This window comes from Lingula anatina, chromosome 1 (genome assembly GCF_051362555.1).
Source record: "Lingula anatina isolate TDL-2025a chromosome 1, LinAna3.0, whole genome shotgun sequence".
Taxonomy (NCBI): Eukaryota; Metazoa; Brachiopoda; class Lingulata; order Lingulida; family Lingulidae; genus Lingula; species Lingula anatina.
In genome coordinates, this window is record NC_141767.1 from 48107151 (window position 1) to 48133244 (window position 26094).

At 33.8% G+C, this 26094-nt stretch overlaps 1 protein-coding gene across 27 annotated transcripts in view; it reads right to left on the reverse strand.

Moving 5' to 3' along the window:
* Positions 1-615: 615 nt before the first annotated feature.
* LOC106172396 (uncharacterized) overlaps positions 616-26094 on the reverse strand; it is a 33396-nt gene continuing 7917 nt past the window's right edge. For 2 of the 27 annotated variants that reach the window (XM_087001786.1, XM_087001794.1), the window contains exons 2-18: positions 24282-24380; positions 22744-22842; positions 21090-21161; positions 19491-19515; positions 18692-18781; positions 17041-17076; positions 15577-15678; positions 15072-15146; positions 14611-14691; positions 13407-13517; positions 11892-12015; positions 9426-9446; positions 8976-9076; positions 3495-3538; positions 2891-2932; positions 2563-2662; positions 616-2217 (exon numbers count right to left, since the gene is read on the reverse strand). In XM_087001786.1, coding sequence (XP_086857912.1) covers positions 2158-2217; positions 2563-2662; positions 2891-2932; positions 3495-3538; positions 8976-9076; positions 9426-9446; positions 11892-12015; positions 13407-13517; positions 14611-14691; positions 15072-15146; positions 15577-15678; positions 17041-17076; positions 18692-18781; positions 19491-19515; positions 21090-21161; positions 22744-22842; positions 24282-24337 — 1239 coding nt within the window. In that variant the 5' untranslated portion in view covers positions 24338-24380 and the 3' untranslated portion in view covers positions 616-2157. Of the gene's footprint in view, positions 2218-2562; positions 2663-2890; positions 2933-3494; positions 3539-8975; positions 9077-9425; positions 9447-9633; positions 9735-10286; positions 10388-11297; positions 11422-11891; positions 12016-13406; positions 13518-14610; positions 14692-15071; positions 15147-15576; positions 15679-17040; positions 17077-18691; positions 18782-19490; positions 19516-21089; positions 21162-22743; positions 22843-24281; positions 24381-26094 lie in introns of all 27 variants that reach the window. The other 25 variants (XM_087001824.1, XM_087001829.1, XM_087001858.1 and 22 more) reach the window with 23 other exon arrangements.

Below are 26094 nucleotides of genomic sequence, written 5' to 3' on the forward strand. Positions count from 1 at the left end.
AAGATAAAAAAATGTATCCTAAACATTCTGATTTAGTCGGCTAAACAGGAAAACGAGAACTAATATCTACAATGTAATATGCGATACTGTCCTTTCATGTCCACTCTTGTGAAATTAATACAATTTAACAAATAAAGGTCACAACAAAGTGTGCATTACAGGAAGTCACAGCTAAAATGACAAATTGTTATTTTAATGACACTGCTAGTATGTGAGAATCACATTACTATGTAAACAGCCAGTTTTGTGTTCATTTTTGTGCAGGTATTGTCAGGTTGCTGTAGGACACAAGGGGATTGGTAGAATGTCCTCTGAACTAATTTACAGGGGAAGATCAAATGTTGTGGAGAGGAACTTTCTGACCTCTTGAAGTGCATAGCTGCATTTTGTGGAATTTCTGCAGCTCATCCCATACTTACACATTCCCAATGTTTCTATTCTTTTTTTTTTTTTTTTCTTATTTTGGAAAGTAATTCTTACATGCCATTGATAATGATATAAATGAAAGTTAAGAAGTGTTTTGGTCAGAAATATGCTTTGAATGAATCCATTATATTCAAATATCGAAATAAACAGATGTACCAGTAAATATCAGCAAGAAAATAAATAACACTGTTTTGAAAATGACTGGATTTATTGTTTACAAACATGAAAGTTCATACATACGTCAATCATTTTCTACAAAATGGGACTTTCTTTGCCTGTTTTGCTCTACCCACTCATCTGTCATTTTAATGTATACCACCATGACTGTCAAAGGTTCATATTATGTACCTTTTACATCAGATAAATCGTTTATGTTCCAGCAGTAAATACTGCTTTTCTTGCATGGTGTTCATTGGATTTCACACACACTTCATCGAACCCGTTAAGTTTTTAAAATTATCCAGTTGTTACTGTTGTTAGGGCTAACAGTTCCAAGAAGAGGCAGAACAGTCAACAGTGTTGCTAGTGAGGAACCGTCCCCATCCAGTATGGTGAGAATTGTTTTTATCTGATAAATTGATATACAGAGAGGACGTCTTCTTTAGTTATTGAAAAATTGTTGGAGGAAAGTCAATGAAATATGGACTCCATATATATCATTAACAAACCGCTTCCACTAATGATGACATAGCTAGGTTAATTTTTTCTACAGAAGGCTTTACATACTGATATATAAATATGTTAAGGAGCAAAAGCCCCAGATCACACTTTACACACAAGGAATAAACTACAAAATCTAATGCCACATGGATAGTTTGCTTAAAAGCGTATATGAATGCAATGTGACCAAGAAGAACTTTTAAAGCTAAGTATGAAACCTTAATAAAAAGCAAAAGCAAGATTGGCATTGGATTTTAATTTCAATGCAATTTTATGTTAGATTTCTCTTGGCAGAGCCCTGAACTAACCAAGCTGACTTTCTAATAGTATATGTATAAAATAGTGCTATATGGTTAAAATATCTTATAAGATTGAGTTTAAAATGTCCATTTAAAAACTGTACACGTTTTAAGCATTTTAAACAAGTGGAAATAATTCCTGAATGTTAAGCATTTCAAACGAGTGGAAATAATTCCTGATTGTTCATCAATAAACAAAACATGTACGAATCCACAATTTCACAAACAAAGGGATGTCCCATTAAAAAGTGAAACTGAAACTGCACAAAAAGAAGCCTTCCTTTTTTACTACTGTAACTGCCATTAGGGCCCAGGTCATTCTTTTTTTTAAGATGCATCTTAAAAAATTACTTGAAAGGAGCTAAGAATCTTCAATGGATGCTCAGATCTAGGACCAGTTCTGTTCATTAACTATCACACACTATTGCACTTAAGTAATAAATGCTGACAAGTTGAGAGAGTTGGCTCTACATGGCTACCTGTATCAAGACTGTATATATAAATAAATGTGGGATAATCCTCCCTAATCCATTGATTTGCCAGCACTCAATCTACAATCCTGAAGTAGCAGAATCCAAGTCAACTGAGTAGAAGAATATATCTGGCGGTGGTTTGAGTTACAGATTCCATTGAGTGAACAAATGAATGGAAATTAGAGATTAAAAAAGCAACCCAAGATGGTACTCTTGGCTTAGTCTGTGGAAAGTAGTTCTTGTCTTTTCTTTTGTTCAGCACACATTGGGTTTTGATTTTAGTTTCTCAGTCCTTGCATCTAACTCTCAGCTTCCTGGTGTTTCTGCAGACCCTCTCGCCAATCTGGATTTTTTGCAGCCTGGAAAATGATTCAGGTTGAGATAATAATTGCAGTCTAGTCAAGGATAAAAATACAGATAAGAAAACTCAAGCTGGATAAAACCCAACAAAATGACATACATTTTGAGCTTACCCAAACTACTTATTGTATTAAATGTTTTGAACTGCACAGGTTTTACATCTATCAAAGTTATAAATAAATTTAGTAATACTGTGCAAAGAGCCACAGTGAATATATAATGGAAAAAAATCAAATCTACTATTTTGACAGTTCTATTCAACTTTTGAAAATTATCCTAAAAGATACATAAAGAAAGAGGACAAATAGGCTTTTTCAAATGAATTAAACTATCCTTCAGTATACCTCTTCTTCCTCCTTTAATGCATATTTACTCTGGCCTGTTGATTTGAGTTGGTTGCGGAAGGATTCTTTTCCACCCTTGTTTCTGTCAAACCTGGCCAATCTTGAAATACAAACATTTTTTTGTCAAAATACTGTCAGCACTTCTCTTTAAACACAAAACATCATACAATTAAATGCACGAGTTCATTAATACCGACAATTAAGTTCATTAATATATTTGATTAAAAAATTTCAAAAAGTAAGAAAATTATATTATAATAAAATATTTCCATGAGCACTTTTGAGAGCAGAGTATGCAAGCTTATAGAACCAATCAATGAAAACTTACTTGGCATCTGTCTTGGAGACCTTCTTCAGCACAGGTTTGATGCTAAAATGAAAAATGTTGAACTAAAAAGTTACCAATTTTTTTACATAGGCAAAAAGTATTTTTAAAAAAGTCGGGCAATTTAAGTTTTAATCTCATTTAAATCATTAAAGTAGTCTTTATGAAATTAAAGGTACAGCCCCATTTAGTGTATTTACAGCATCTCGCAGAATATTCAACTTGGAAAATCCAGAAACAATTTATTTTAAGAGGTTAAGGCTATTATTGAATGTGATGTATGCACACTCCTCAACCATTTTCCACAAAAATCTGGCTAACACTAATTCACAAAACTTTAAATGTTCTACACTAACTGAAAGCTCTCGGAGGAGATGGCTGAACAAATGTACACCCACATAAAGATGGAAGATGGACAGACAGACAACCACATTTCTAACTAAATTCACTGTAGGAAGAGCCAGGTATAGAAACAATTTCTAAAACTGTCGAAGTATTTTACTTTTGTTCTTTTGTAATCTGCTTCAGAGAAAAAACAACTGTTAACAAAAGAAAAACGTATATAATTTTAATAAAAATAAAAGCAAAAAAAAAGAGCAGTACTTACAATTTACCCTTGATGTCATTTACTTTTATCGTAAGCTCATTGATCTAGATATAAGATAAAGTTTATGTTAAAACATATTTATGCTTCCTGTGCACAATAAAAGATTCCGCAGTTATTTTAAGTTACTAAAGAAAACTTCAAAGCATGAGTAAGCCTTCAAAATTATTCTATATTACTATATGCGAGGATATGCAGAAATGTGAGAACTAAAGAAAAATAAGTATAGCAATTTTAACAACAAGCTTTTAAAAATCCTATTCTCAGTGCATAATACTGTTATTATACTGAATGTGCAACAATACTAAGTTGATTCAACTCTATACAAAATACTTAAAAAAAGAAACTGAATCATTAATGTCATATTTAGTTGTAAAGCATACAGCATTTGTCAAAGCAAATCATGCAAGTACATGAAACAGTTAAATCTGTAGATAAAAAGTCAAAAATGAGAGAAAAAGGGTGACAATATAAGACAATACAGAAAGGATGGTTACCAACATATTACAGGACAACAGGATAGAGAACAAGGCAGCAAAGCTGTCAAATGTACAGACAAAAAACAGGAAATAACTATGCACAAAATAGGCTACTGTCAATTCTGATGCAAAAATACATTATATTAAACTGCAAATTCAACATCAAATTTTAATTATGCTCAACAGGTAATACCAATGTAAGTGAAATGTGTATAAAGTTCACACTTTGAAAATGTATAACTTCCAGAAAAAGAAGCCAATTAGACTGCTTTTCCAACTCAGGCTGCATTTTAGTCCTATATTTCTATTTTGAGAGTTTGGCAATCATAAGTAACATGGTTTTCCCATAATGGTCATCATGGCAGCAGCACCCAAAATTGTGTTTTCTTCTATTCTGATGCCAAATTACATAATGGTTGACAGCATAATGACCGTCAATTTTTAATAATAAAATATACGTATCATGGATTTTCAAAAAATGTGACTAGCCTGGGTCTTCAAGCCTGTGGAACTTCAAAGTCACACCTTGAAAATGCCAATAAGTGAAAAATTAAATTTTCACAAAAAAACTGTTTAACTGGCAGTAAGAATTACCAAACAGATTGCATTGCCTACTGAAGCTGTATTTTAGTCCCATGTTTCTTTCCTGTAAGTTTGAGAACAGTAAGTGACATGGTTTTTCTTAAATGGTCATCATGGGACCAGTGCCCAAAATAGTTTTTTTTTCAAATTTTGATGCAATATTACATAATGTTTAACAGCATAATGACCAATTTTAATAATAAAATATTAGTATTATGGATATTCAGAAAATGTGACTGGCAAAGGTCTTCAGGCCCATGGAACTTCAAAGTCACAACTTGAAAATGCCAAAATGTAAACAAGACAGCACTGTTCTGAAATGTTTTTTTTCCCCCATTTTTAACAATTTTTAACATAAAACAAAATTAACAGTTTACTTCTGTTTTTATATGATCAACTAAGAAAATTGATGAGATGGGAAAAATATCAATAGAGCAGTGTTAAATGTCCAATTTCTTCCATTCTGAGATTCTGAACATAGTGAATGATTGAATCTGACAAACTGCAATGATAACTAATTATGTTGTAAAGATGCAGGTAATGCCAAACAAACACTTTTACGTATCTTATTAATTAAATAATGAGACTGTTAACATGCCTAAGAATTGAATCTGAGGAAATGTGAAAAAACAGCATTTCTTCAAAATAATGGCCCCGATTATGCTGATTTTTGAACTCAACCTGCGTTTTAGCAGGAATGACCACTCTTGTGAGTTTAATGACAATTGGCCTATCTGTTTTTCTTATTTTGTGTTTACAGTGTTGCATATATGCTGAAAAGTGAAAAAAAAGCATAATTACTAAAATAAGGGCCCGATCATGCCGATTTTCGAACTTGACCTGCGTTATAGTAAGATCAATTACTCCTGTGAGTTTCATAACAACAGGCCTATCGGTTTTCCTTGAAATGTGTTTACAGTGTTGCATATATGCTGAAAAGTGAAAAAACAGCATAACTTCTACAATAATGGCCCCATCATGCTGATTTTTAAACTTGACCTGCGTTTTATGAATATTCATCAACTCTGTAAATATACAGCCAAAAAGTAAAACTGCCTTCCACTTATCGTGTTTACAATGAAAGTGAACGGCACCGGCAACAGCGACAGTGACGGCAATGCCGGCGACGACAGATGCAGGTGATGGCAATATGTACAGACACATCTGTACATATTTACTGTACTGTTTGAGAACAGTAAGTGACATGGTTTTTCTTAAATGGTCATCATGGGACCAGTGCCCAAAATAGTTTTTTTTCAAATTTTGATGCAATATTACATAATGTTTAATTTTAATAATAAAATATTAGTATCATGGATATTCAGAAAATGTGACTAGCAAAGGTCTTCAGGCCCATATGGAACTTCAAAGTCACAACTTGAAAATGCCAAAATGTAAACAAGACAGCACTGTTCTGAAATGTTTTTTTTCCATTTTTAACAATTTTTTTAACATAAAACAAAATTAACAGGTTATTGCCATCTTTATATGATCAACTAAGAAAATTGATGAGATGGGAAAAATATAAATACAACAGTGTTAAATGTCCAATTTCCTCCATTCTGAGATTCTAAACATAGTGAATGATTGCATCTGACAAACTGCAATGATATGAGTTTATTTCCATTTTTGAAACTTTATTACACAATACATGATAACAAGTTTACCATCAGTTTTACATAATCAACTAATAATGTTGTAAAGATACAGGAAATGTCAACCAAACACTTTAACATGTCTTATTAGTTAAATAATGAGACTGTTAACATGCCTAAGAATTGAATCTGAGGAAATGTGAAACAAGACAGCACTGTTCTGACATGGGTTTATTTCCATTTTTAACACTTTTTTTAACATAAAACAAAATAAACAGTTTACTGCAATTTTTATATGATCAACTAAGAAAATTGATGAGATGGGGAAAATATCAATAGAATAGTGTTAAATGTCTAATTTCCTCCATTCTGAGATTCTGAACATAGTGAATGATTAAATCTGACAAACTGCAATGATATGAGTTTATTTCCATTTTTGACACTTTATTACACAATACACGATAACAAGTTTACCATCATTTTTACATAATCAACTAACAATGTTGTAAAGATGCAGGAAATGTCAAACAAACACTTTTACGTATCTTATTAGTTCAATAATGAGACTGTTAACATGCCTAAGAGTTGAATCTGAGGAAATGTGAAAAAACAGCATAACTTCTAATATAATGGCCTGATTATGCTGATTTTCGAACTCAACCTGCATTTTAGTAAGATTGACCACTACTGTGAGTTTAATGACAATTGGCCAATCTGTTTTTCTTATATTGTGTTTACAGTGTTGCATACATGCTGAAAAATGAAAAAACAGCATGACTACTAAAATAGTGGCCCGATCATGCTGATTTTCGAACTTGACCTGCGTTTTCATAAGACTGATTACTCCTGTGAGTTTCATGACAACAGGCCTAACGGTTTTCCTTAAAATGTGTTTACAGGGTTGCATATATGCTGAAAAAAGTGAAAAAACAGCATAACTTCCCTTAAAATGGCCCGCTCATGCTGATTTTCGAACTTGACCTGCGTTTTATGAATATTCATCAGCTCTGTAAATATTAAGCCAAAAAGTAAAACTGCCCTCCACTTATCGTGTTTACAAGGAAAGTGCACGGCGACGGCATCGGCGACGACAGACGCAGGTGATGACAATGTGTACAGACACATCTGTGTCTGTACATAAAAATGTGACTAGCAAAGGTCTTCAGGCCCATGGAACTTCAAAGTCACATCTTGAAAATGCCAAAATGTAAACAAGACAGCACTCTTCTGAAATGGGTTTATTTCCGTTTTTAACACTTTTTTAACATAAAACAAAATAAACAGTTTACTGCCATTTTTTTATGACCAACTAAGAAAATTGATGAAATGAGAAAAGTATCAATAGAACAGTGTTAAATGTCCAATTTCCTCCATTCTGAGATTCCGAACATAGTGGATGATTGAATCTGACAAACTGCAATGATATGAGTTTATTTCCGTTTTTGACACTTGATTACACAATACATGATAACAAGTTTACCATCATTTTTATATAATCAACTAACAATGTTGTAAAGATGCAGGAAATGTCAAACAAACACTTTTACGTATCTTATTACTTAAATAATAAGGCTTTTAACATGCCTAAGAATTAAATCTGAGGAAATCTGAGGAAATGTGAAAAAACAGCATAACTTCTAAAATAATGCCCCGATTATGCTGATTTTCGAACTCAACCTGCGTTTTAGTAAGACTGACCATTCCTGTGAGTTTAATGACAATTGGGCTTTCTGTTTTTCTTATATTGTGTTTACAGTGTTGCATATATGCTGAACAATGAAATAACCGCATAACTACTAAAATAGTGGCCCGATCATGCTGATTTTCGAACTTGACCTGCGTTTTAGTAAGATTGATTACTCCTGTGAGTTTTGTGACAACAAGCCTAACGGTTTTCCTTGAAATGTGTTTACAAGGTTGCATATATGCTGAAAAGTGAAAAAACAGCATAACCTCTACAATAATGGCCCGATCATGCTGATTTTCGAACTTGACCTGCGTTTTATGAATATTCATCAGCTCTGTAAATATAAAGCCAAAAAGTGAAACTGCCTTCCACTTATCGTGTTTACAAGGAAAGTGCACGGCGCCGGCGACGGCATCGGCATCGGCATCGGCATCGGCGACGGCAACGACAGACGCAGGTGATGGCAATATGTACAGACACATCTGTGTCTGTACATAAAAAGGGTTTCACACAAATTCTTAATACCTTCCAAATCTACTCTGTTAAAATATGCTCAGTTGAAAAAGTTTGAATATTTGCAATAAAGAAATTTCATTAGGGTTTAATACAAAGAGTAATCCTCAGATGTCAAATAAAATAACAAACAGATAGTTCAAACTGTATAAGACCATAGCACTGTACGATACATATAGCTTAAGCAATTGCTTCATGCAGACAATGTTTACGATACTATGAGTAAGCAAGCTATGCTATTAATGGTTTAGTGCCTCTAAATAGTTATTCCTTGTTGGTACTACAAGATAATAGGTTGTAAGAGCTAGACACTGTAAATAATTGAAAGATAGCTGGCATGTTTGTATATAACTCTGAACAAATAGAGATAGTCTAGAAACTAATACACATTGTGTGCATACTAAGTGTCCTCTAGATAAATGTGATTATCTTTGAAGTTGATGATAAGTTGTTGACTCGTTGACTTGAGTACATATTCAATAAAATGTCAATGAGTAATAGAAACATACTAGAGATAAAGCTCTTACTTTATTAATGTTATGTTTACACTTCGGGTTTTCTTCATTTCTGAAATTTCTGTGATACTGATACCTACTACTTAACTGAACCCTAGCTATACAATACCTACCTCGAAATCTTGTTTGCGTATTTTAACTTCCCACTCATATTTATCTTCTTCCAACTGAGCGTATTTCTCGTATAACTTCCTACAGAGTCTTTCAACCTCCTCTGTTAGTAGAAAAAGTTATTACTGTGTTGGGTTGCCTTTATATATAGTAGAGGGCACACCAAAATCAGACACAAATTGCTGGGTCAATGCCATCAATTCATTTTTTGTTTTTTTAAAAAGGGACTTAAGCTATTAAAATTTTTTAGTTACTAAATTTCTGATGACAATTCTAAGATGAATATATTAAATATCAAATATCAGTAAAATTCAGTTATACATATTGTCATTTTAACAGGTCTAGTCCCTTTTAGAATACTCTTAATCACAACAAAGAATATTCCATTAAAAACTTCAAATAAATTAGTGACAATGTATCCAACTTGTTCTAAAATAAACCATGCTTATCACTGATTAGCCCTCCTTTATGCCCTGCAATTAAGAGAACACACCATAAGGTCAGCCCACAATGGCAACAATACCAACACTGCAGTTACAATACAATGTCAATAGCAACAGCAGTAGCAGCATCCAGCAAGCACAATGACAATGTTACACCAGCCAGTCAGCCAACCCTTCAGCCTGCAATAGAAGTCATATCTGATACTCCAAGGGTTACCTCGAAATCTTGTTTGCGAATTTTCAGCTCCACGTCGTATTTCTCTTCGTGTAAGCGGGCATACTGCTGGTAGAGTTTTCTGACAATCCTTTCAAGATCCTCTATAAATTGACAATGGGAAGATAGATAGATAGGATGATGGGATCTAGTGTAAAAACCCACACATACAACATCAACACAAATGTGTTCATTGTGCAGAAGACAGGACTATAAAACATGATCACAGATCACAAGGAGTAGTCCCTACTTCATGGGAGAGGAGAAGACCAACACCAAGCAAGAGTTCCTCCAGTCTAAGCTCTGGTAGGGAAAAAAAGACCAACAAAGTTCCACTATTTTCAAAATGAATTCTGTAATGCTGAGAACATTTGTAATAGAGTCTTCACTTTGAAATTATTTTGTAAATTTTGCAAAAATATAACAAACGAAAGGAAAGAAATGATTATATTATTGAACTATGACCAAAAAAAAAAAGTTGAAGTAGTATTTGGAAAAAAAAATTAAATTAAAATTTTAGCCTTCAAAATGTATAAAATATTGTATGGAGTTGGTCCTCCTATGACACCAGAATGGAAGACAGATCATTCCAGATGCTATGATAGTTGCAAATCCCATTCCGAGGTTCCAGACAGAGGGGATCTCCTCTACTTTACCTCCCAGTCTTGTTTGCGGATTTTCATTTCTATATCAAATTTCTCTTCCTCCTGAGTGCAATACTGAGCATACAATTTCTTAATTATGTCCTCTAGCTCCTCTGAAATTGTAAGTTGTTGAAAAAATGTGCTCTTTTAATAATACTAGAAGTATTGGTCATGGTTGGTAGAAATCCATTGAGGTCTCAAGTGAATCATGCATGGCCATTAAACTTTGACGATCTGCATAACACAATGAACATTTGACTCTCACTATAGCAAGATGTTTTATAACCAGTGTGAACAAACTTACTAGTTGAAATTTAATAGGCAAAAAGATATAACAGAAAAAAATGTTTTTTTTTTAGTAGATTTAACAAAAGAAAAGCCTTTGCATAACCATTACATACTTAACATATGTGAGACAACAAGCAGTTAGACGAGTTGCACAGGAAAACACTTATTTTCTGCCTGACAATTACGTTTGTACTTGTGTTCAAAACTAAGATGTGTAAACGATTACACCAAGTACACAGAAAGAATACAAATATAACAATGTAGTGATATGTCAAACAGAGAGACAACATTTTTTACTTGCCTCCTCAATCATCATGCTGCAAAAAAAGACATTTAATTGCAGAAATTATCTTTAAAAATACATATTTAACAAAGTATCCAGAACACACTATCAATTATGTGTACAAAACAAAACACACTTGTGAGAAAGTGTAGTTTTACACTAAAGCAGGCAAGCTAAAAATCTGTTACAAACACAAGTCTGGTCTACCACCATTAAATATCTTTACTAAGAGCTGTGCATGCAACAAAATGATAACTTGGAGGCATTAGATAATCCCTGTTTGGCCAAAGTGGACAATATCACTAAGAAACTCTGATACCTGAAAAATGATGAACACGCAATCATTGTGAAAATGATAAATTTCTGTGAAAATAAAACAAACATCAGTCTCACAGTGAAATAGCAGTCAGTGTCATGCAACAAATACAGACACGCGCCATGCTGCTGCTTACGTTTGTTGTTGACACCGTCTACGTGCAATGGTTCCACCTTATTCTTGATGAAATTTTCTTTCTCCTCCTTCTTTCTCATGGCTTCTTGTCGGAGCTCCTCAGCAGCTCTTTGCATAATAAGTTTCTAAAACACAAACACTTTTCTACTCAGCAAATCTTGCACTAAACATAATTATCTTTTTCTGTCAAACAGAAATTAAAAGTGGCATATCAGTATTAGCAAGAGAAATATTTGCCCATTTTCGCCCATTTTCATGACCATAGAAAGTCTCTGTATATGCCAATTAGTTTAATTTCTGTTTCAGACTCATACAAAAGAATGTGCACAATAGTTTCCCCAAGGCTGAAAACAGTAAGAGAACAACCAGCCACAAACATTTATCACTGGAAACATTCTTCATGTATTGAATGGTTTAAAAATTCAATGCAGGCTTTATCAAAACAGGTTGGTGGGATGGGAACTTTCAGAGAAATGGCATAATTTGATTGAAAAGACCCAGCATATCAGATTTTACCTATTTTACAGTTATCAGCTTTTGAGGAAACTGCAAGCACAACATTTCTTCTTTATTTAATATCTTATGATGTCCCTACCTCTATCATTCATGCCATCAATATTTAGAGGTGGCACTCTTTCCTTAAGTATCCTTTTCTTTTCTGCAAATTTCTCCTCCTCTTCTGCCTTAAGCTCTTGCAAGGCTCGATCCATGATTAGTTGCTGGGTAAGAAACACAACATGCAGTCAAACGTGAGGCTCAGGCATTGAAAAAACTATGTCACAGAATCACTAAGAAACATGCTTGGATCAAGACTGAAACCTTGCTTTATTTTGCATTATATCTATGTAGTATCATCTTTCATCTGGAAATCAACACATTTGTGAAACTGCAATAATCCAAATACAAACATTTATAATTATTTCAGTTTTGGGAAAAGGTGCACTGAAACAGTTGAGGTATCTATAATTCATATATGAATTGGCATTAACCCCCCCCCCAACCAAAAAAAAAAAAAAAAAAAAAAAAAAAAAAAAAAAAAAAAAAAAAAAACTTGATCCAAGCAATTCCAAAGAAGCTCATATCCCTTCAAAGTTACAAAACTTGCAATTCTAACTATCTCCTGCTGGTCTGGCCATTATCATGCACACTTTTTTCCAGAAAAAAACCCTGTAAAATACAAAAGGCATAGAATAGCTGAAACAGACAGTAAACTATGCAATGATCTGGGTAGCAACAAACAGCTGAAACAGATGGTAAAATGCAGTTGGGTTGTTGTAGGAAGGCGGGGGAAGGGATGGGTGGTTTATGGCAGAAAAGTAAGGAAGGGATGGGTGGTTGATGGGTGCCTGTAGTCTAGCAGTAACTAGTGATAAGGGGTTAGAATGTTAAGATGTTAGTGTGGTGGTGGTTAGTAATTTGTTATATTTTATTATCAGTTTCTATAAAAACATTTTTGCAGAGAACGGTTGCCTTTGCACCACAATTTATCTAAAGGTTTTTATGATGCAAAAACATGAATAGAAGATGCATCTATGCATCTAAAAATTCACAAAAGCATGCAGTATTAGCACACAGATATCCAAATAGACAGCCTCACAGCAACACAGATATTTCATAGAGAAGTATCCATTCAATTATCACACAGATATTTCTTTGACGTGAATTTTTTTTTTCAAAAATGCTCAAAATTATGCAAGCAGTGAGTTCATATGTGAATCCAGTGAGTTTTCACTTTAAAAAAATTCAAATCTCATGCAAACAATGCAAGTCAAAATTTTCCTGGTGAGCCTTGCAAGACTGGCAACTTTTCTTCAAGCAATATTTATACTTTCTTACAAATATCAACACTGATTCTTTGTAATATTAATCTGACACAGAACTATTTAGAAAGATATCAGTAAGTTCCAATACATTGTCAAACCATAAAAGAATAATTGACTTGAAATACATGATAGTTTAATATCAGAATAAAGTGAATGGTATTAGAGAATTGGCGTATATTATGTTATTTAACAGTTGCAGTAAAACTTGGTCCAATTTGATAGGTTTTATAGGTTCCATAAACTGCTGTATTTGTTTATCTAGTTGTTGTGAGTGGGGTTAGTAATACCTTTAGTTTTTGCTTTTTCTCTGGGGAAAGACCACCCAAGCCTTTCCTTCTGTTCTTCCTTCTTTCCTCCTCCTCTCTCTTAATTCTCTCTTCTTCCTCCTTTTTCCTTCTCTATTGATTTGTAAACAAACACATAGTTACTGAATAAAATATTACAATTTATTCTGGAATACCACTGCTACCTGAAATATTAAACTTCAAATTATTGGCATAAACAGAGAAATATATCCATAGCTATACACCACTTTCATTCATTCATTCATTTTTCTCAAAATGTGACAAGCACACACACAAGAAATCTCAAAATGATAGGCACACGAAAAACACTATTTGTGTGATTAAAACTCAACTTAATACAATCGCAGAAAATCTGAAAATGGTCATCAATTTTAATGCTTGTATATTCTTTTCAATATTGAGTAAAAATAGAGAAGTTATGACCTGACAAGGATTACTTCACTAGCATACCAAAACTGATAAACATACGCTCAGCAACTGCATAAAAGGGGAGTGGGTAGAAAACCTATTTCAATTTCAGTCCAACTACTAAGTAAATTACCACAAATATGTAAATCTTATCCATTTGTCCTACATTTCTCCATTATTGCCCATAGACTACATTATACATCTATGGGACCATTCCCACAGATATTTGGATTGATCTATCTCCCTGGGGAGTCTCACTAAATTGCTATCGATGTAACTGGCTTAAATGTCTGTCACGCCTAGTAACGCTGTTCGGGGGGGGGGGGGGGGGGGGGGGGGGGGGGGGGGGGGGGGGGGGTAATTACCTTTATCCCCTAGCTGATTCGGTAGGCATGACAGACTTTTAAGACTCTTGAGCTGACAGCAATTTAGCGTGAACCCCCAGGGAGTTAGGTCGATCCAGATGGATCGATCTAAGTATGGGAACCCAGTCTATGGGTAACTCCAACAAATTACAAAAAGAAGGCAAAAAAAAAAAACAAACTTTCCCGTATATTGCTAAAACAAGATTGAAATACATGCTGAATAGAAAAAAGAAAAAAATTACTTATTAACAAAAAATGTCCGATCAAGCCCTATTTGTGATCGACTCAAATTAAAATCCCACAAAGGACCAAAGATTTCAAGCAAAACAGTCTCTTTTTTGTCTCTTCTGTGACTGAACATAAGGAAAGGGAAATTTAAATGATGCTTATAGTGTTTTCTTAAAAAAACTAACCTCTTCTTCCTCTCTAGCTTTCTTCTCAGCAGCAGCCCTTTCCCTGCGTTCTATCTCTTCACGCTCACGTTCTTCTTCTTCCTACAATTGGCAACAACAAAGTCACACATCTTTTATTTTAGTTTCTAATAAGAGTATTTTTGCTACCTTAACAAGAGTGAAGTTTTGCAGTATAAATATGCAATATGCCCTTTAAATTTAAAATGTCAGAAGAAATGTATTTAAAATTATTTTTAAAAACAAAGTACTTGTCACAAGCAATTTATTCATTTTCACTTCCAAATGCTGATGATGAAATATTTTGTCAAATGCTAACAAAGCTGAAAGAGAATCTTTATTATTGCTTTATTTTCTGAAACTTATCAAAAATGAAATGTAAATGGATAAATGGATACTACATCTTTTGACAAACAAACTCTTCCAACAAAAAAACTTCCACTGCACAATATATCACATCTTACTCTTTGCCTCCTCTTGCGTTCCTCTTCTTTTTTCTGCCTCAGTTCTTCTAATCTGGCTTCCTCCTCCTCCTCTTCCTACATACCCCAGAAATTAACTCACACATAAGCAAAACTCAAATAGAATATGCTGCTCATGCAAGACAATCAATACATTTTGAATAAAATAAATGACAGGAAAAATATTTCTTTTATTTAAAAACAAAACTATATCAAAAAAAAAAAACCCTCAGACATAGCAAAGAACTGAGTTCATATAAGCTTTCAAAAGTAATCAAAAAGAAAAAATATGACAAGAATAAATACAAATAAAGAATAAACAGTTGTGAAAAAAAAAAGAAATTAAAGTTCGGTAAAATTTCTGCACTACAAAACACAGCCCTTTAAGAAAAATAAAACAAAACAACCATATTGAAGCAAAATAAAATGCAGATACCTCTGCAACCATGATGAGAAAATGGCAAAGAAATAAGTTGTTGGGCAAGTATCACTTCCAGATCTTTCTTACCCTTCTCATGCGTTCCTTGGCCTCCCTGGCAGCTGCCTCTCTTTCTTCGCGGAGACGCATAGCTTCCATTTCTGCTTCATCATCATCAGCTGCTGCTGGAGCCTTCAAACACAAATATTATTTTGATTGTTAAAATCAGAATCATCCATCAAATCATTAGTGAACAAAACAGTGTTTAGATTGTCAACAGCTACATAATTACAATCAACCATATTAAGTTTATAACATTTAGAACATTACCATAGAGAAAATTAACCTTTCAATTGCATAAAGTTTTAATGATAAATGAAAACTTCATCATTTTTCAACATTAAAATTATCTTCTATTTTCAAAGAACAATGAAGGGCCTTTTGAATGATTATAAGTTTTTATCATCACAAAAGATTTGTGCCTCTGAAATGAACAAAGTCAAGTAAATAATGTATTGTGTACAGTAGTGCATATCCCTTAGACTTTTATTCTTACAACCTGTCTGAAGAGCAGGTCTATAGCGATCAAGACTGATGTTGTATTACTTTTTAAAAAAAAGGTACATAAGTCATTTTCATTACTTAACCGGTTGATGGATAGAATGGTAAATTGGCAACTCTTCCTATATAACAGTACAACTGTGCAATACATGCTATTTACCTTGTTCTTCACAAAAATAACAATACTTGAAACATTACAATAATACAAAAATAGCTACAAATAAATAATTCAATGAAACAAAAAACATATATGAAAAAAGTTCACACACAGGAAATTGTTTTTTTTTCACAGAAAAACAAATAAGAATGCTGCCTAACTAGACACAAATTCCAGAACTTTTGTCTTCTTGCCATATCCATATAATAACAAACTCAACTCATGTAAATGGTGTGCAACACTTTTTTCTCATCCAATCTAGTTAACTTTCAACAACTCAACTTTAATACTTCAACCTTTGCAACATGTTTGCAGAACTGGAACTGCAGTTAAGGTGAGCAGTCAAAATAAATCATCTTTGAAATAATCTATGCTCATTTAAGGTTTCTTGATAGATCTGAGCAAAAACAAGGTAAAATAGAAGCCATATTTTGCCAGGTTGGAAGTATTTTCCATCTCATGCAAATTTTCACATACATGTACATGGAATTAATTTCTTTTCACAACCTGAAAAGACCTTCCAAAAGTGTGCGCAACATACGTACAACAAAAAGCACAGATGTAAAGAAATAAGACACTAAGCACTCTAAAAATACATATATAAAATAAAAGCAAAAGAATTACTCAAGAACGTAATATCTGAAATTCACTTCTCTTATACTGAAACTGAAACACATAACTAAAACATTTAAATGAAGAAAGCTAAGTTGACATCAGCTACTAGCAACACTAACACTAACAAAAATAAAAACACAACCAATAATATTAAAACTGCAATAAGCATATCTGTATAACTAAAACTAGAGAGAGTTGCCAGCCATTCTATCCCAACCTACCTCCTCTTCTGGTTCTTCCTCCTGTGTGGGTTCTTCCTAAGAGGGAAAAGGTAGACAAGGGAGGTAAATAAAGGGAAGAGACATGCTGACAGGGTTCTCTTGGCTTATATAACCGAATTCAATGGGTGATAGGCCTTTTTTTTTTTTTTTTTTTGCTTTAGTCCTCTTGGACAGGGTCATGGCTTGGGTAGGTCACAGAGTTGGTATAAGAATCTAAAGGTACGGTTCTGACCTCCAAAATGAGGTCATTGATCTCTGGGTTAAGGCCACACTTTTTTGGATAGGGATAAGGGGACCATTATAAATACCATGATGACAAAACTAATTTATGATTTTTCAAAATTGCAGATCAAAACTAAGATTTATCATAACAGGGAGTGACAAGGTGCCCTGAGCTTCAGGTCTGAGGTGAGCCAGTCTTCATTTTCAAACCTTCATACATATGAGACTAAGGTTATTACAGGAAAGTTTTGGTGTGTACCATGACAAGCACTGGCACGCATCCATCAGCGATTGGCGCAGTAAACTTCATTGAATTTTCAGATGCAACAAACAAACATGTATCAAAATTTGAAAATAAAGCAACTGGCCAACATGGACTCTGAAACTCAGGCTAATATTAGGAAGATTTATCAAAAGTATTACCATTTACAGCCAGCACTAACTTAATAATGTTATATATTACTTGTGCTAATATCACATGAAAGCAAATGCATAAATATTCTATTTCAATCTCAAGTAATCTTAGTATTTGTCACAGTATATTACACTGTAGATTAATCTGCAAATCCATAAAAAAGTGAAAACCTTAATAGATGAACTTTCATTCCATTACCAATTCCCCATTGTAAAATGATACTCTAAACTTAAATAACAGACCTGCTTAATAATGAACTCTTAAAGCTTGATGTTTGTAACATGACTATTTAATACTGCATGAAACATTAAAAAAAACATCAAAACAAGCATGTCATCATAACAAATATCATGAGCTTAATGGAACATGTTTTAAATGCACCATTAAACCAATAGGGTCATATTGCAATTAGTTCCACAGCTTTTACAGGACAGAAAAGTTACTTTGGAGAAAGATTCCCACAAAGAAATACACATTACATAGAAACTGACAGTCTACACTACACAGTAGTACTACATTGTACACATAGCCTCTAGAACAGAGTAAAATTGACAGATGAAAAACTACATAGAAGTAAACACATGCCCACTCACAGATAATCACCACTAACCTAAATTGTATCAGGAAAATATGTACAAGTCATCTTTCATTCTCTTGCTCTATGTATGTATGTCCTGGTTACTATAGTCAAGACATTTTTGCAATAACTATGAAAATTCAGAAATGCTCATTTCAAATTCTTGGATGATAATTTTCATTTACAGTTGACTGTATCAAATAAATGACAATGAATAATATGTGTTTCTCGATAAATAACAGTTTGAATTTTCATTCAATTTGGTACACCTTTATCCTTTTTATTACAAAGGAAAAATGACAAGCAAGATAACCTGGGATAACCTTCAGGGGAGAAACAGTGAATTTTGAAAGAAGTTGAGAAGGTTTAACTTGGCATCTAAGGTAAATTATTAATCCTTGTAATTATCAATTGTGACTATCAAATCCAGTCTGTACCTGCACATTGTTGACCTCTGGGGCTGGAGATGCTTCTGCCTCCTCCTCCTCTCTTTGACGTCTTCGCCTGGCGCGTGCTGATGAGACATCCTATACACAACACACAAATAACAACACAACATATTATCACAGAGGAAAGAACTGCCAGAAGCTCAAAACAATACCGGTTCTGAATTTGCCACCAGGCATTTTTTTTTCAAAGTGCTGTGCAAAGCATGGGTGTGAATTAACGTTAACACATACAGACAGTGATAACTTTAAACATAACTCTTTTGATCTCATTCTACAAAGAATGTGAACACACCAAACTGAAGCTGATTAAAAAGCAATGATTAAAAGAAAATGAGATGTTTACACATTTAACTAAAGGGCAAAAAATAAAACTCTTTGCTCACACAGGGTAAGGAATTTAAAACATAAAAATAAAAAAGTGGTGAACTTATAAGATAAATATCAACAAGTTACTGCAAGGTAAATCAAAACTAAAACATTTAAATCATTTGACAAAAATTGCACCCAGGATGAACTTTATATGACTTAATTTTAAAGGGATAAAATCGGCAAGAAGAAAGGGAAACAGAAAAAGCAAAACAAAACAAAAAAAAAAAAGGATTACAGTAAAACTGTTTTTAACCCAAGTAAAATTTGGACACATCAGCAAAAATCCACTCCACAAATAAATGGAAGACTGGGATAAGTGTTATCAAATGGACAAAAACAAGAACAGGATAACATCTCTGACCAAACTAGGTCACATCTAGTGACCTTGAAGAGAATTTGACCTAAACCTTGACCTTACCTCTGAATCTTCACCGCCACCTCCTCTGAAAAAACATAAGTAGAAAAAATTAACTTCCCTGACAACAGAGCTGACAAGTATGCTCTACATCTAGTGAAGCTATCCCTTGCTTGCCCCAGGCTTTCTACTTCCTCTATGATCTAGGCTCTAAGTCTAGCCTAATAGCAATTACATTTAGTACCTTATCCTTGCAATTTCACCATAAGCCTACAGAAAATGCCAACATTAAAGCAACATGCTGAAAATAAAAATGCATTATTCTAGTGACAGTGAACTACTAGTATTTCTGAAACATAAAGAAAGTGAAATTAACTATATTTGGTTAAATTCAAACGTGAGTAAGGTCAGAAAGAAAAAGATTAGCAAGAAGCAATTAATCAACCTCTATATCTACAGTGGAAAAATCTATATCTAAAAATGTTTTAAATAGTTTTTTTAGAACAGATAATGAGAAAGCTACTGATATGTAATTGAATGCCTCCATAAGGTACCAATTAAAATAACTGAAAGGTTAACAATAATATTATGGTACACCATGCCAATCTATTTTCTGCTCCATGCCTCTCGTCTGTCTGCTTTAATTCGGTTTAGGTGAAAACACTTCCATGGAATGTCTTGAAAGTGTAAATCACTTGTGCAAATTATTTCCACCATGGAAGAATGGTACTATTTTAAAAGATCTTCAGTATGGTGGATGTTTCACTTGAAAACCATCCTCTGGATCTTGATATCACAGAATTTAAATGACAAACTCAAGAAAATTTGATCTGACATTCAATCCCAAAAAATCTGAATTAATAGCATTTCATTCACTTGAAAGTTTCAAATTCCCCAAACTATGTCTTTCAAACTGTTTACACAACAGGTTTTGGCAATCAAAAGTGTGTTAAATGATATATGTCTGAGGTCCTGGAGCAGAGAGTACGTAATTCTATATATAACAAGAAAGAAAATGCCCAGTAAACTATGATAGCCCACAAAAAGCCGCCTTGACTCAGTGTTTTAAACAATAACAAAAGTTACATAAAAAAGGTTGCCAGAAAAACCAATTACTTAACAAGTGTTTTAAATGTATGAGGCCAGGGTGACAACCATGAATTCCCCCCCCCCCCCCTCCCCTGCACAGCTACCCTCTACTCCACTTTCAACTGTTTTGTGCAGAGCACAGAAAACAGAAAGATCACACTGTGCCTCAGACAATTCAATGTTAAGCAGCACTAACATAGAAGCATAGAGGAATGATAGTTCTAGTCATACCAGAAGCCCACAGCTACAACTATTCTATATAAACCCTAGCCTTCATTTTAAAAGCAACCCTACGAAAAGCAGTCTATAATGTGCCCTTACTTTCAGTAAGCAAATCAAAAAAACAAAGAAAAAAAGTCAAAAATCACATTTATAAAGACTGGACAAAACATTAAATCACTAACAATATGGAAATTAAAACTCAGAAACAGACTTATATTAATTTTTTATAACAATGGAAAACAGTTCTTAATAGACAACAAACATATAAGAGGGAAAATATCAAGCTCCTATATTAATTCTACACATATCAATATTGATTTTAAAGTGTAAGTCGCTACATAGGTTCCCAACCTATTGAGACGTTCTCGTCTTTCACGTCTTCTTCTCTCAAAGTCATCCTCCACATCGTTACTTTCAGGTGAGCTGAGGGTAGAGAGCAAGCATTTACAGGTTAAAACACAGGCTACAAGTACAGCATTAAACAAAGGTAATAATCACAAAAACAGGGAGATAAAGCTCCACATTTTCACTTCAGAATAACCTTATATCGCCCATTTTTTTTTACCCGAACAATTATGGTAGGCACTTAATGAAAATTTGGTAAAAAGAAAAATTATTTTGATTCAACCAAAAAGATTATCAGGAGCTGGCAAAACCAAATCTGCCAGTGAGAACCCAAATTCTGAAATGAGAAACAATGAAGCAACTATTTGGCTACTAACATATATAGCAACACAGTAGTGTTTTTTTAATTAGCCATCACAAAACAGGTACTGGAGAAAACATACAAATAGCAGCTGGAAGTTTTTTTACTGTAAAGTTTTTGAATGATAAATTTAAGAAAAAACAATAATGCACAAACTTCCTTAATCATGAAATTACGAGGCATGTTGACATCCATATAGTATCTACACCAGTATATGAGCTGATTGTCATTCCAAGATTTTCATTTTTTGTTTCATTAAATTTGTACTTAAAGAAATCTGTTTCCATGTTCCATTCACTGTGAGACACAAGAAAAAAATTTTTTTTCAAATTCTCTCTAGCGGTATACCTAAAAGAAAAAGTCCAAACATTTGCAAACTGTCTCAGTTTTCTTTGAACTGATCTTATGAACCCTTCATATGACAGGCACCCATTTTATGGGTCCATTTGTGAAGTGTTATCTTTTCTGCACATAAAAGTTTAAGGCAGTCTCAATGGACTATTGCTAAACCTCATTTTCTGTTTATCATAAGATAAAGCACCGAGTGCAAATGGAATGTCAGGGATGCTGAAAGAGCACAGGGTTAATTTTACAATTTTTATTTGTTTTATGTTGTTAAATTAGCTGTCCATATTGATGCCGGAACTGCAAAAGGAAACCATCTTATTATATGACAAAGATGCAGTGACACATAAAAACACAATATCTATGACTTGCAAACATACACATAACCTCTGTGTTTATGTATCTCAGATGTTAGCAAATACAATGACACTTTGAACAAAGGCAAACATTAAACCTCTTAAACCAAAGAACAAATTTACATTCTCAAGATCTCAAAGGTGGTCGGTCAATAAATTTCTAAGAGATCGGAAGACCAAATGCAATAAATCAAACATACATTAACTCCCCGCTTCATATTAGTCAGGTAAACAGTGATGGGTCACAGGGTCAAAAACTTTCCACACACCTGAGCATAGCAAGGTATTTTAATGGCTCAACAGTTGCAATAAAAAAATAAAAAGATAAATTTATGCTAAACAAGGCCAGTACTTTCAAATGTTTATAACATACAACTTTCTTGAAAGCCTGAATTTTCAATACTGCTTCATGATAACATCTGATGCATTGAAGAATTGAATAAAAGTGTATGCAACAAACATTTGAGAACTATCCTGTGTCAAAACCTTTATGCATGTGTAATAAATAAAACTTGCAGAAATGTTTAACCATACAAAAGACAAGGCAAATAAGTCACAAAACACACGGTGAAACACTTCAATTTCAGAATATACCTACATTTTGGCATTTCTTGCCTCCCTTTCTCTTCTCCTTCTTGCTAATCGTTCAGAGAAATCTTCCTCCATAGCGCCGTTCGTTGTGGGTGCCTCTTGAGCACTGACATGCAAGAAATAACAGCAACCTCACAGCAATCACATGCATATAACCACACCATGCAGAGGGAACATTTTCAGGCCAATACAGTGAAAGTGAATGTTTTTAGTCTTTTATCCTTGTTTGATTATTATGGATGTCAAGGAATTATAAGATATACCAATCACAACTAAGGAATGATACTTTATATGAATTCCTTGCAATGATTCTAAAACTCAAACTTTTTGTAACTGCATTAATATTGTGAAGATGACACCAAATAAAATGCTTGAATGATAATTGATTTTCCAAAAGAATTCTCTATTATACAATATCTTAATTAGTTTGTGTGTTAAATGATATCAAACATTAACTGATTATCTCTGATAACCAGAGGCTATTCCTTGATTTGCAGATCAGAAACAATTTTCCACTGCTCAGCCTATCTGCTCCTGACAACAGAATCTGACAACTGATGTAAAACAGGTCTATTTTCTTTGAACAACACAAATACAGCCATGCCTTTCTTTTCTATTGGTAATGTTACTCCATCAATTAAACCAATTAACTAAAACAAGGTGAAAAGATCTGTTCAGATGACTTGTTGAACTTATAATTAAAAGAATCTTTTGTTCATGACAGATGAGCCAAAAGGCTGTTTAAGTACATTTTAAATTTCAAGTAATTTAATGGTAGGGTGAGGCAGGACGGCGTATTTGCATATGCTTTCTTGATAAATAATTGTGTGTTATATCCAATACCAATATATGCCAGGACTAAACAAATATTAAAGTAGTGTTTATAATAAAAGCACAAGTCACCACAACATGACGCAATTTGGCTGGTTTGCAGTGACGAAAGAATGCAAAACTTTTTGTTGTTTTTCAAAATATACCAAGAATGATGTCATACTTTTTGCTTGCTTAGGGGTTATGTAGAATTTAGTGCTATATTTTCATGATGACAATTAAAAAACATACATTTACACCAAAACATTATACCCCAAAAAACTGAAATTTTTCGGTTAAAATGTTGCATAAATTTAACAAAAACATTTATGGAGTGGTCTCCAGAAAAACAAATAAACTATACTTAGGCCCAATCAAGAATTAATACAGTAAAAGATGACAATAATTTATATTAGTAGAATTTCAACATATGTACTGGACCTGTAACTCGAAAGCATCGCACATTGCGACCAAGCGCAAGCGCCTCGATTCCATAACTCGCCCATACTTGTCCCATATAATACATTGTAGCCTCTATGTGATATCGCTATTCACAATACGTGATGCTTTCGAGTTACGGAGCCCTGATCAAATTGTAATCAAATGTGACCATGCACCAAACAAAAAAGTGATAAAACAAACTTGTGGTAAGACAAAATTCCTCACATGTGACATAAAAAAACATGCATCAAGAAGTATGCACCAAAGGGCTCTCCAAGTATTACCAGTACTTACTCTCTTTCGGCCCTTGCCCTCCTGCGGGCTTCACGACGCGCTTCTAAATCACTCATGTTGGTACTGTGTGTGCTATGGGTGCCCTAAACTAGACGAAAGCTGCAAAGATAAAATGAATAAATGATAACTCAAATCAATCCTAAGCACATAAGCAGAAATAATAACCTCATGATGCCATATGTTGCTTTCCCAGTCAAGCCAAGTATCTCAGCAGAATGTGATTGCAATTTCTAGCCATAAAAGACAATCTAGTCTTTATGTTATCCCACAAACTGTTTCAGTTAGATTGACTTCTTATTATCCCCCCACCTTTTGGTATAAAAGGCAGGGATTATTTTATCCCTTGAGTCAGTCTGTGTGTTTAGTAATTTCCTCCAAGACCATTAGCATTGCCATTAGGAAGTTGAAACTTGGGGTATTGATAGACCTATCATCAGGGATGTGCATGGGCACTTTGGAATTTTACAGTACCCGGGGATTGGCTTAAGAAGGCGAAACTTAGAAGATTAATAGACCTATCATCAGGGATGTGCATGGACACTTTGGAACTTTATTGCACCGGGGGATGGGCTATCCCTGGGGGGTGGTTAATTCTAAATTTTTTTCATCTTTACAAAGTGGAAAAGTGTGGGGATATGCAATTGCTACCAACTGACACCATCTAGTTGTTCTATATTACAATCAATCATTCTGCAGAGATACTTATTGCTATCTTGGTACATCAAGCACAATTTAACAGGGAGCCTCCAGTGCCCCTCAGATGACCAGGAGTAGCATCCTATCCCGATGCCACAAAAAATGTGCTCCTGCAAAAGTAAAACGATTCAGTAAAGCTTACAGGTAAATTTCCATTACAGAAAAATGACCTTGTAATTAAAATCCACAGGTTTATTCTTTACTAAGAGACTTGCCTATCCACCTATGCTACTAAAAACTAAAGACATTAAAGCTTAACATTTATCAAAATACTCTTTTACTGGTTTAAAAATGGCAATGTATTTTATACATATGTATTCATCAATTTTCTAAAATTTCATTACAAACATTTTTTTTCTTTTAATGGCAAGCCATATCTTAATCTAAATGGCCATATCTTCATAGAATACAAGTGCTATCAGCACCTCTCCACTTTGTTAATTTAAGTGCTTCATTCTGTGGCATTCTCAGACAGAACCCATCTGCAAACTCAAAATATAAACCGAGTTACAAAATGTCAACATATACAGAGGTATTCTACCTGGATTTTTTGCACCTATGGTATTCTAATCTTATTCAACTTTCTCAGTAGAATCATCAGATCACCAAGGATCCAACATGGAGACCCCATTGTGGTTTAGAATTTCAAACCCTGTGTTCAACATAGATAATCCAGTGACAACAGTAAGACTATTTAAGGTATATATTTATTTTTTAAGTACAACTCTGAATGCACATTAAGCCAAAGTGTACAGACCTTTAAATGGATAGGTATCTGCTTTGAAAATGCATGCCATGATGGGACCACATTTTTGTATTTTGTATACACAGCCTACACATCAGAGTCCCAGTCTACAGGTATTAACAAGAGCACATCTCAATGTGAATTTAATAAATTGAGTTCTATGGACATGACCTCCTTCACCTTTTACCTGCAGGAGACGAAGTAAAAGTTCAAAATCACCAAGCTTATAAATCACAGCATACAGGGGATCTCTTCTGCTTTTGGTTCATTTTACAAAAAACAGAACCCTTACACAGTTATTATGGCTGACACCTGCAGGCATGAGAGAGAACTCCTTCAGATTTGCATTATCTTTATTCAGATGTCTTAACT